The sequence below is a fragment of the Pristiophorus japonicus genome, chromosome 6, assembly GCF_044704955.1.
Source record: "Pristiophorus japonicus isolate sPriJap1 chromosome 6, sPriJap1.hap1, whole genome shotgun sequence".
NCBI classification, from domain to species: domain Eukaryota; kingdom Metazoa; phylum Chordata; class Chondrichthyes; family Pristiophoridae; genus Pristiophorus; species Pristiophorus japonicus.
The window spans coordinates 8522563-8535497 of record NC_091982.1 but is presented as its reverse complement, the minus strand read 5'-3'; the positions used below and the strand labels follow the sequence as shown (position 1 = coordinate 8535497).

Genomic DNA, 12935 nt, shown 5'->3' with positions numbered 1-12935 from the left:
AATCTACATTTTTTTTAAAAAAAGTTGACCTCAGGGGGACCAAAGTGTGTGGAGTGTTTCATAAAAGGACACAGAAAAGAAGCAGATACTACATCAGTGGTCAGGAGTTGGGTAGAGAATAGATCAAGAGGGTAGGCTAGGGGGCAGTCTCAGAATAAGGGGCAGCCCATTTAAAACTATGAGGAGGAATTTCTTCTCTGAGCATTGTAAATCTGTGGAATTCTCTGCCCCAGAGAGCTGTGGAGGCTGGGTCATTGAATATATTTAAGGTGGAGATGGACAAATCTTTGAGCAATAAGGGAATAAAGGGTTATATGGGGAGCAGGCAGGGAAGTGGAGCCGAGTCCATGATCAGCCATGATCTTATTAAATGGCAGAGCAGGCTCGAGGGGCCAAATGGCCCACTCCTGCTCCTATTTCTTATGTTCTTAAAAGAGCCTCAGATGAGTTTGGATGGAAGAGGGAGATTGGAGAAATGCTGCAAGGTGCTGGGGAGGAATTAAAAGTTGGTTAGGATGAGCACAAGACAGGTGAGTAGACAAGTGTCGTGAGGGAATCTGGGATGGCTGTGCAGACAATCTCAATCTTTGAAAATAACAAATTTGAGGAGAAAGTGAGCCAAGCGCAGAATGGGTGAGGGGAGAGAATGTGAAGCAGCTTGTCAGAGAAATAGATGCATTTCCCTGTTGCAGTTTGGTCATCACTACAAAAAAAAGAATGGGACAATCTGGGCCAAAGCCACTTTATTATGGAACAAAGTCTAACTGCACGATAGCTTATTTAGTTTCTACCCCAACGCGCACATACTTTATCCCCACTACACAACACATTCTCCAGGTCCACTGAATTATGAATTATTGAAACAAATCACATAGGCAGATAAATCTGGCAATTCCTTAAGTAAAACTTCTCTCCTTACAAGTACACTGGAAATGTAAAATCCAAACATTCCCTGATCAATCATGCAAAAATCATCCACACATGTGCACCAACATTCATTTAAAAAGGAGAGACTAATTCAACACGAAGAACCATTGCTCCATTTTAAAGACATGTGGCTTCTGAATTTCTAATCAAAATAATTAGCATTAATATGGAGGAAATTGCACTCATTATTTAAAATATATTTTTTGAAACTCTGAGCATTTCCACTGCAAACTTGCATACAGTTCTTTTTTTTTTGGGGGGGGGGGGGGGGCGGGTGAGAAATGGAAAGGATAATTTTTCTGTGACCCTATCTTAAAAAATGTCCCAATGAACAAGTTTTTCATCCTCTGAATAGTACTGCTCCTAAGCACCCCCCACCCCAATTTGCTTTCTGAATTTCAGAGTGTTTATATAATTTGAACACCAACAAAAAAGGTATGTGTAAATCAGTAAAAGGTACTTGCGTATCAGTAAAACCTGCTTCCCCCTCACTCACGTATGTACACACGCACACCATTATTTTTTTAAACTTTATGTAAACAAAGCCGTTGATAAATGAACAGATTTAGTTGCAGTAGGAACATTGTATCACTTGGCTAACTAAATGCTATTGATGGATCCTGGAAATTGTGCACACTGCAAACTCAAACTACAAATTTTGCATTCAGCGAACAGTCAAAATTATCAATTCCCAAACACAGGCTTTTGTGAGAGGCTGAATTCTTCAGGTTCATACTTTAAATGACAGTATTAAATGTCTCATATCATTCAATGCAAAAATTTGACCATGTGAAATTATTGTGAAATATATTTTCAACTTGTTTTGTTTAAGACTATGGGGGTGATTTTAACACATTTGCCTGATGGGAAAGGATTGGCTGCCTGTTTTACATCCCATTGACTTCAATAGAAAGTATTCTTGGGCAGGTTGTAAAGCAGGCGGCTAACCCTTTCCCGCTGGGTGAATTAGATTTAAATAATCCCCTTTTATTTGTACATTAGAAATTTCAGCTAGAGAAAAAAAAACTACTCTCCCCACCCCCCAATTCAGTGATTCAACTGGCCCATTAATCAACCACGACAGCAAAATATTTACATATGGTAAACATCAACACCTAGAACAGCTCTCACTCACGCAGTGCTTTACTGTTAACGTGCGGTCTTTTGGATGAGATGTTAAAATATACGATGACACTATTCGAAGAGTTCTCCCAGCCAACATTTATCCCTCAATCATCAGTAAAAAAAAATTATCTGCTCATTTCATCATCATCATCATAGGCAGTCCCTCGAAATCGAGGAAGACTTGCTTTCACTCTAAAAATGAGTTCTTAGGTGACTACAATCCAATACAGGAATTACAGTCACTGGCACAGGTGGGGCAGACAGTGGTTGAAGGAAGGGGTGGGTGGGGAGTCTGGTTTGCCGCACGCTCCTTCCGCTGCCTGCGCTTGATTTCGGCATGCTCTCGGCAACGAGACTCGAGGTGTTCAGCGCCCTCCCGGATGCTCTTCCTCCACTTAGGGCGGTCTTTGGCCAGGAACTCCCAGGTGTTAGTGGGGATGTTGCATTTTATCAAGGAGACTTTGAGGGTGTCCTTAAAATATTTCCTCTGCCCACCTGGGGCTCGCTTGCTGTGTAGGAGTTCCGAGTAGAGCGCTTGCTTTGGGAGTCTTGTGTCAGGCATGCGAACAATGTGGCCCGCCCAGCGAAGCTGATCGAGTGTGGTCAGTGCTTCGATGCTGGCCTGGTCGAGGACGCTAACATTGGCGCGTCTGTCCTCCCAGGTGATTTGCAGGATCTTGCGGAGACATCGTTGGTGGTATTTCTCCAGCGATTTGAGGTGTCTACTGTATATGGACCATGTCTGTGAGCCATACAGGAGGGCGGATATCCCTATAGCTCTGTAGACCATGAGCTTGGTGGCAGATTTGAGGGCCTGATCTTCGAACATTCTTTTCCTCAGGCGGCCGAAGGCTGCGCTGGCGCACTGGAGGCAGTGTTGAATCTCGTCATCGATGTCTGCCCTTGTTGATAATAGGCTCCCGAGGTATGGAAAGTGGTCCACGTTGTCCAGGGCCACGCCGTGGATCTTGATGACGGGGGGGGGGTTAATGCTGTGTGACATGCAAGCCGTCATCATGACCAACGGATCCATTACAGACCCAATCCATGTCCGGACCGGGGTCAAGCAGGGCTGAGTCATTGCGCCAACCCGCTTATCTTCCTCGCAACAATGCTCCACCTCACACTCAACAAGCTCCCCACTGGAGTGGAACTAAATTACAGAACCAGTGGGAATCTGTTCAACCTCCGCCGTCTCCAGGCCAGATCCAAGACCGTTCCAACCTCTGTCGTCGAACTACAGTACGCGGACGACGCATGCGTCTGCGCAGAGACTGAACTCCAAGTCATAGTCAACATCTTCACTGAGGCTTACGAAAGCAAGGACCTTACACTAAACATCCATAAGACAAAAGTCTTCCACCAGCCTGACCCCGCCACACAGCACTACCCCCCTTTCTGCTCATTTAAACCACTGCTGTTTGTCGGACGTTGCTGTGTGAATTGGCCATCACATTTTCCACATAATAGAATAATTTTGAAGTGTTGTCACTGTTAACGAAGCACTTTAGAACATAAAAACATATAAAATAGGTGCAGGAGTAGGCCATTCGTCCCTTCGAGCCTGCATCACCATTCAATATGATCATGGCTGGTCATGCACTTCAGTACCCCATTCCTGCTTTCTCTCCATACCCCTTGATCCCTTTAGCCGTAAGGGCCACATCTAACTCCCTCTTGAATATATCCAATGAACTAGCATCAACAACTCTGTGGTAGGGAATTCCACAAGTTACAACTTTCAGTGAAGAAGTTTCTCCTCATCTCCATCCTAAATGGCTTACCCCTTATCCTTAGACTATGTCCCTTGGTTCTGGACTTCCCCAACATCGGGAACATTCTTCCTGCATCTAACCTGTCCAGTCCCGTCAGAATTTTATATGTGTCTATGAGATCCCCTCTCATCCTTCTAAACTCCAGTGAATATAGGCCCAGTCGATCCAGTCTCTCCTCATATGTCAGTCCTGCCATCCCGGGAATCAGTCTGGTGAACCTTCGCTGCACTCCCTCAATAGCAAGAACATCCTTCTCAGATTAGGAGACCAAAACTGAACACAATATTAGGAGACCAAAACTGAACACAATATTCCAGGTGAGGCCTCACCAAGGCCCTGTACAACTGCAGTAAGACCTCCCTGCTCCTATACTCAAATGCCCTAGCTATGAAGGCCAACATACCATTTGCTTTATTCACCGCCTTCTGTACCTGCATGCCAACTTTCAATGACTGATGTACCATGACACCCAGGTCTCGTTGCACATCTCCTTTCCCTAATCTGCCACCATTCAGATAATATTTTGCCTTTGTGTTTTTGCCAAAGTGGATAACCTCACATTTATCCACATTATACTGCATCTGCCACGCGTTTGCCCACTCACCTAACCTGTCCAAGTCACCCTGCAGCCTTTTAGCATCCTCCTCACAGCTCACACTGCCACCCAGTTTAGTGTCATCTGGGAGATATTACACTCAATTCTCTCATCCATGTCATTAATGTATATTGTAAATAGCTGGGGTCCCAGCACTGAGCCCTGCGGCAACCCACTAGTCGCTGCCTGCCAGTCTAAAAAGGATCCGTTTATCCCGACTCTCTGCTTCCTGTGTGCCAACCAGTTCTCTATCCACGTCAGCACATTACCCCCAATAGCATGTGCTTTGATTTTGCACACCAATCTCTTGTGTGGGACCTTGTCAAAAGCCTTTTGAAAGTCCAAATACACCACATCCACTGGTTCTCCTTTGTCCACTTTACTAGTTACATCCTCAAAAAATTCTGGAAAATCTGTCAAGCATGATTTCCCTTTCATAAATCCATGCTGACTTGGACCGGTCCCATCACTGCTTTCCAATCAGGAAACAGAAGATCTCTCATTCATCCTAGTCTCACAAGGCAACCAAATTTTTTATTGTGGGAAATTACTTCTATGTAGACGCTTGTAACATTCAAATAAAATGTGGCAACTTTCTATTCACATTCAAATATACAAAGAGGATGAGGATGTACGCCAGGCTACAGTGGAATGTGATTTTTTTTACATTATTGAACATTTTTTTTAGAAGAGTTTTCTATTCTGATGGGGCTTACAGTAAGTTTGAAAGATTGGCTTGTAGTTTAAGCTTTTAAAATTAAATAGATGCTTGGATTTCCAAAAGATTATCCTCGTATGCTGTCCAAACAGGCTGCTGCACCTGTTTGCACCAGCTGTAAAATTTTCAGATGTAATTGTTGGGCAGTTAGCCTACCTCTGTGCCAGTTATTAGGATTTCCATGTCGGTGCAGATCATTTGTCAAGTTGGAACGTGACAGATCATAAGTTCGGGATTTAGCACATGCGCTTAAACTTGCTGTACATTTCAAAGGTGGTATGGTGATGCACTCAGAGTATGCCATCACACCAACCGCAAAATCCAGGCCCATGCTTTCACCCCCTAATTCCCTTTCTCGCTCCTGCTCATTACTCTCTTCTCCACCGTCCTGAAGAGTGCTCCTAGACATCTCTCTGTATACAAGCAATATTGATGTGCTAACAGTGGAGGATTTTTTTTTTTAAACAAAGACTAGCTTCAGGTTATATTGTACTGTGTTTAAGTATTTAATTAAACTTAACCATTTGACAGCAGCAGAGAATTATAAATGGACCAAAATCCTCTGGGTTCCACAATTATTGTTAATTGGCACAAGAACATAGGAACAGGATCGGGCCATTTAGCCCCTCGAGCCTGTTCTGCCATTCAATGAGATCATGATTGATCTGTGTCAGGCTGGGGAGCGGAAGGAGCAGCGTGGCAGCGTAGCCCAGCAGTCTGTGCGACCCCGGCCTGCGAGCACCATCGGAGCAGGCCGGGGAGTGGAAGAAGCAGCGTGACGGCCTAGTCCAGCAGTCAGTGTGGCCCCTGGCTTGCGAGCACCATCGGAGCAGGCCGTGGAACGGAAGGAGCAGCGTGGCAGCCTAATCCAGCAGTCAGTGTGGCCCCTGGCCTGCGAGCACCATCGGAGCAGGCCGTGGAACGGAAGGAGCAGCGTGGCGGCATACCACTCCAGGGAGCAGCACGTGCTGGAGCAGGAGAGCAACGGCAGTGAAAAGGGACGTCACCAAGGTCCAGGTCGGTAATTGGAGCGTGGGCAGGTACATTAGGAGCGGCGAGAAACTGTAGAGGGACGTGATCGGGGCCCAGAAGAGGCGAGGGCCCAGGGGCAGCAAGGGCCAGCCCACACTGTGATATGTGTGCGCACTATGTCCGTCTCCAGTCGTCTTGGTTAATCCTTGCTACTGGACCAAGATCTAGCTCTGTCAAGCCTGTGTGGTGGCTGGTGTGCAACGGTCACCACACGTTAAAAAAAATCCAAGCACAGGCATCTTCTACCCTTCAAGATTTAGTTCGGACTGGAATTTTAGGTCCATCATTGAAACATCTGTTAATTTTGAGACGCGGAAGCAAGTCATGCTCGGTTCAAGGGACTGCCGATGATGATGGTTGATCTGTGACCTAACTCCATATAGCTGCCTTTGCCCCATATCCTTTAATGCCTTTAATAGTCTCATCGCCGAGAGCATGCAGAAACCGAGCCTAGGCAGTAGAAGGAGCGTGCGGCAAACTAGTCCCACCCACCCGTTCCTTCAACGACTGTCTGTCCCACCTGTGACAGAGACTGTAATTCTCATATTGGACTGTTCAGTCACCCAAGAACTCATTTTTAGAGTGGAAGCAAGTCTTCCTCGATTTCGAGGGACTGCATATGATGATATCCTTTAATACCTTTGGTTAACAAAAATCTATCAATCTCAAGATTTAAAATTAACAATTGACCTACTATCAACTGTCATTTGCAGAAGAGAGTGCCAAACTTCTCCCACCCTTTGCATACAGAAGTTTTCCTAACTTCACTCCTGAAATATCTGGCTATATTATTTAGGCTATGTCCTCTAATCCTAGACGCCCCAACCTTTTCTCTATCAGTTCCACTTAATTATCTTGAAAACTTAGATCAAATCACCAACCTTCTAAATTCCAGGGAATATAACCCTAGTTTTGTGTAATACAACCTTAGTTTGTATAATAGGATACTCATCAAGGATAACGTGCATTTATATAGTACCTACCAGTTTCTCAGGATATCCGAGATCACAAGGCACTTTTTAATAGTCACTGTTGTAATGCAAGCAAATGTTGCAGCCAATATGCACACAGCAAGGTCTCACAAACATCAGAGATAAACGACTAGGTAATCTTTTTCGGGGTTTTCAGGGTGTTGGTTGGGGATAAATGTTGACCAACACACTAGAACCGAGCCAATTACTTCAACAGGCCCTGGTCGCCTTCCAATAGTGCTATGGTATCTTTTAGGTTCACCAGAACAACGTTGTACCGTTGTTTAAAAAAGGGAGAAAGGGATAGACTGAGTAATTACAGGCTAGTCAGCTTAACCTTGGTGGTGGAAAAATTATTGGAAAAAATTCTGAGGGACAGGATAAATCTTCATTTTAGAAATCAAGGACAGTTAGCATGGATTTGTTAAGAGAAGGTCGAATTTTTTGAATAGGTAACAAGGAGGGCCGATGAGGGTAGTGCGTTTAATGTAGTATATATGGATTTTAGCAAGGCTTTGGATAAGGTCCCACTTGGCAGACTGGTCACAAAAGTAAAAGCCCATGGGATCCAGGGCAAAGTGGCAAGTCGGATCCAAAATTGGCTCAGAGGCAGGAAGCAAATGGTAATGGTTGATGGGTGTTTTTGTCATTGGAAGGATGCTTCCAGTGGTGATCCGCAGGGCTCAGTACTCAGTCCCTTGCTAATCAATGAGTTAGACTTGAGTGTAGGGGGGTATGATTAAGAAGTTTGCAGATGATACAAGAATTGGCCATGTGGTTGATAATGAAGAAGAAAGCTGTAGACTGCAGGAAGATATCAATGAACTGGTCAGGTGGGCAGTGGAATTCAATCCTGAGAAGTGTGAAATCATGCATTTGGGGAGGGCTAACAAGGCAAGGAAATACACAATGAATGGTAGGACACTGAGAAGTACAGACGAACAGAGGGACTTTGGAAGCAGGTAGCAGGACAGATAGATAAGGTGATTAAGAAGGCATACGGAATACTTGCCTTTATTAGCCAAGGCATAGAATACAAGAGCAGGGAGATTATGCTTAAACTGTATAAAACACTCGTTAGGCCACAGCTTGAATACTGCGTACAGTTTTAGTCACCACATTACAGGAAAGATGTGATTGCATTTGAGAGGGTACAGAGGATTTTGCCTGGACTGGAGAATTTTAGCTATGAGGAGAGATAGGATAAGGCTGGGGTTGTTTTCTTTGGAACAGAGGAGGCTGAGGGGAGACCTTACTGCAGTATATAAAATTATGAGGGGCCTAGATAGGGTGGATAGAAAGGACCTATTGCCCTTAACAGAGAGGTCAACAACCAGGGGCCATAGATTTAAATTAATTGGTAGGAGGTTTAGAGGGGATTTTAAAGGGGAAATGTATTTACGCAGAGGGTGGTGGGGGTCTGGAACTCACTGCCTGAAAGGGTGGTAGAGGCAGAAACTCTCACCACATTTTAAAAGTACTTGGATGTGCACCTGAAGTTGTGTAACCTACAAGGCTACGGACCAAGAGCTGGAAAGTGGGTAGCTCTTTGACGGGCAGGGCATCCTTCCATGCTGTAAATTTCTATGATTCTATGAATATGGCAGATGGGGCCTCACTTTAATGTTGTAACATCCGACAGTGCAGCACTCTCTCTCTGTGAAGTGTCAGCCGAGATTTTGCACTAAAATCTCTAGAATGGGGCTTGAAACCACAACCTTCTGACTCAAGAGGCGAGAGTGCAGTCATTGAGGCAAGATTGACAATGCCACTCTCAATTATATTATTTGAATTATTCCACACAAATTGAATTCAGGATACAGGCGTCAAGCATTATGCTACAAACTTTCTGGGCGCAACCACTGAATAACTCAATACCCAGCATTACTAAGGTTACACCCACTTGCAACAGTTAAATTCCCTTCTCGACATGTCTGCAGCCTTTGACACGGTTGACCACTCCATCCTCATCCAACACCTCTCCACCATCGTCCAGCTGGGTGGGACTCCACTCGCCTGGTTCCATTCTTATCTAATCATAGCCAGAAAATCACCTGCAATGGCTTCTCTTCCCACTCCAGCATCATTACCTCTGGTGTTCCCCCAAGGATCTATCCTTTGCCCCCTTCTATTTCTCATCTATATGCTGCACCTTGGTGATACCATCTGAAAACACGACGTCAGTTTCCACATGTATGCTAATGACACCCAGCTCTACCTCACCACCACTTCTCTCGACCCCTTCATGGTCTCTAAATTGTCAGACTGCTTGTCCAACAATTGGATGAGCGGAAAGGTTCTCCAATTAAATATTGGAAGACCGAAGCCATGGTCTTGACCGAAGCCACAAATTGTGTTCCCTAGCCACCTACTCCATCCCTCTCCCGAGCAATTGTCTGAGGCTAAACCAGACTGTTTGCAACCTAGCTGTCATACTTGACCCTGAAATTAGCTACCGGCAACATATCCGCAGCATAAGTAAAACCACCCATTTCCACCTCCGTCTCCCACATTGCCCGTCTCCGCCCCTGCCTCAGTTCATAAGAACATAAAAAAATAGCAGGAGTAGGCCATACGGCCACTCGAGCCTGCTCCGCCATTTAATACGATCATGGCTGATCCAATCATGGACTCAGGTCCACTTCCCTGCCTGCTGCCCATAACCCCTTATTCCCTTATCTGCTGCTGAAACCCTCATCCATGCTTTTGTTACCTCTAGACTTGACTCTCTCAATGCTTCCCACATTCTACCCAACGTAAAATTAAGGGAATCCAAAACTCGGCAGTCCTTGTCCTAACTCGCACCAAGTCCCATTCACCCATCACCCCAGTGCTTGCTGACCTACATTAGCTCACGTTTAAGCAACACCTCGATTTCAAAATGTCCATCCTGGTTTACAAATTGCTCCAAGGCCCTAGCTCTATAAGCTCCTTCAGACTCACAACCCCGAGATACTTGCGCTCCTCAAACTCTGCCCTTTTGAGCATCCCTGATTATAACTGCTCAACCATTGGCAACTATGCCTTCTGGGTCCCAAGCTCTGGAGCTCCCTCCCTAAAAACTTATCCGCCTCTCTATTCTCCTTTAAGACAGTCCTTAAAAACCCACCTCTTTGACCAAGCTTTGGTCATCTGCCATAATTTCTTATGTGGCTCAGTGTCGACTGCATTTATTTTTGTTTTAGAACACTCCTGTGCAGCACCTTGGGACGTTTTACTACGTTTAAAGGCGCAATATAAATACAAGTTGTTGTTGTTGTTGTTGAGATTACAAATCTACTGATGGTGACGTCTGCATTAAAACTGAGAAAGATTACATTTGCCACAAAGTGTCACTGGGAAGTGAAGAGTACGATCACCTCGGGCAAGAATTCTAAGAGTAAAATTATTAAAGCAGACACCCCCCACCCTCCCTTCACTCCTTCATGCTTTCCAGTTATTTCTCTCAACCGCTGAAGACGGTGGCAGCGTGCTCCTTGCCGCCAGGACGCGGCCTGCTGGGAATTGTAGTTTGTGGAAGACGAATCGCCCGGCCCGACAGCGGCAAGTGACGCGGCGGGAAGAACTACAAATCCCGACGTGCTACGCGACCGCCCGCCCGCCCGCGCCTCCACCGCAAGGCCGCAACACCCGAGCTGCCGGAATTGAAACAGCCGAGAATTAACGGGGACGGATCAGTCACAATTAAAATGACTATTTCCCCCCCCCCCCCCACCACCCCCCACAGGCACTCACCACGTCTCCTGATTACTAAATTTCTTCGTGACCACTTTGCCGAGCTCGAGCCCCAGCCGATCGGCGATCTTCTGCGATAAATCCTGGTGGGAGCTGCCGCTGAAAATTTTGATATTCGGCATACTTCCAATTTGTTGCTATTAAAATAACTTACAATAAATTAAAAACGGCGTGTTCCTTTTAAAGATTGTAATGTACAAATTGATGGGGTTTTAAAACAGAAACCCGACCCTACGCCACCAGCTTTGGAGCGAGGGTACGCAGCGCGCGTGATTCATTCATCATGGCGACACTGCCGCCGTCGGTGGGCTGCTGATTGGTCCCCGTGCCTGTCAATCACAGCTCGCCGCGTTCCCGATTGGTCAGTTCGGGCTGTGCAATTGATGGCGCCGTCCCGAGCTTCACACGCGACCGGGACTTGTCACTGGTCAGTCCATTGGGAGCTGGGCGATGAGGGCCAATTGCTGATTACGCTTCTTGAGGTGGTGGAAGGCGACGAGTGCTTCCAAGTTGCTTCCAGGATGATGCACTTGAACATAGAAACGTAGAAAATAGGTGCAGGAGCAGGCCATTCGGCCCTTCGAGCCTGCACCGCCATTCAATGAGTTCGTGGCTGAACATGCAACTTCAGTACCCCATTCCTGCTTTCGCGCCATACCCCTTGATCCCCCCAGTAGTAAGGACGACATCGAACTCCTTTTTGAATATATTTAGTGAATTGGCCTCAACAACTTTCTGTGCTACAGAATTCCACAGGTTCACCACTCTCTGGGTGAAGAAGTTCCTCCTCATCTCGGTCCTAAATGGCTTACCCGTTATCCTTAAGACTGTGACCCCTGGTTCTGGACTTCCCCAACATCGGGAACATTCTTCCTGCATCTAACCTGTCTAAACCCGTCAGAATTTTAAACGTTTCCAATGAGATCCCCTCTCATTCTTCTGAACTTCAGTGAATACAAGCCCAGTTGATCCAGTCTTTCTTGATAGGTCAGTCCCGTCATCCCGGGAATCAGCCTGGTGAACCTTCGCTGCACTCTCTCAATAGCAAGAATGTCCTTCCTCAAGAACACTTGGCAATGGGGACTCGAAAGCAAGACTTGCATGTGTATACCGCCTTTATAATTACATGTAATTTGTTGAATGTACGACAATGTATCCCGTATTGTACCGAATTGTACTTGAACTGAAAAGCCGGGAAATGTATCGAACGGAACTGCCCAAATGGTAGTGTATGGGATTGCTGACCGCAGCTAAATGTACTGAACGGCTTTTGAATGTACTGTACAAATTTTTATATGAATAAAGTATATTTTGAAATAAAAAAAAAAAATTATATAACGCCTTTCATGACCACCGGACGGCCCAAAGCACTTTACAGCCAATGAAGTACGTTTTGAAGTGCAGTCACTGTTGTGATCATAGAATCATAGAAATTTACAGCACGAAGAAGGCCATTTCGGCCCATTGTGTCCGGCCGACAAAGAACTATCCAGCCTAATCTCACTTTCCAGCTCTTGCTCCGTAGCCTTGTAGGTTACGGGATTTCAAGTGCACATCCTTTTTAAATGTGGTGAGGGTTTCTGCCTCCACCACCCTTTCAGGTAGTGAGTTCCAGACCCCCACCACCCTCTGGGTGAAAAATATTCCCCTCAAGTACCCTCAAAACCTCCTACCGCTCACTTTAAATCTATGCCCCCCTGGTTGTTGACCTCTCTACTAAGGGAAATGGGTCCTTCCTATCCACCCTATCTAGGCCGTTCATAATTTGAAATACCTCAATAAGGTCTCCCCTCAGCCTCTTCTGTTCCAAAGAAAACAACTCCAACCTATCCAATCTTTCCTCATGGCTAAAATTCTCCAGTCCAGGTAACATCCTCATAAATCTCCTCTGTACCCTCTCTAATGCAATCACATCTTTCCTGTAACGAAGCACTGACCACATTTGATCAGCTCCGCTGGGCAGGCCACATTGTCTGCATGCCAGACACGAGACTCCCAAAGCAAGCGCTCTACTCGGAACTCCTTCACGGCAAACGAACCAAAGGTGGGCAGAGGAA

General features: G+C 45.8%; 1 protein-coding gene across 1 annotated transcript in view; it reads right to left on the bottom strand.

The window, feature by feature from the left end:
* prps1b (phosphoribosyl pyrophosphate synthetase 1B) overlaps positions 1-11172 on the bottom strand; it is a 63677-nt gene extending 52505 nt beyond the window's left edge. Inside the window, exon 1 of the mRNA XM_070882582.1 lies at positions 10879-11172. Within this exon, the coding sequence (XP_070738683.1) occupies positions 10879-11000 (122 nt within the window). The 5' untranslated portion in view covers positions 11001-11172. The remainder of the gene's footprint in view (positions 1-10878) is intronic.
* Positions 11173-12935: the final 1763 nt, after the last annotated feature.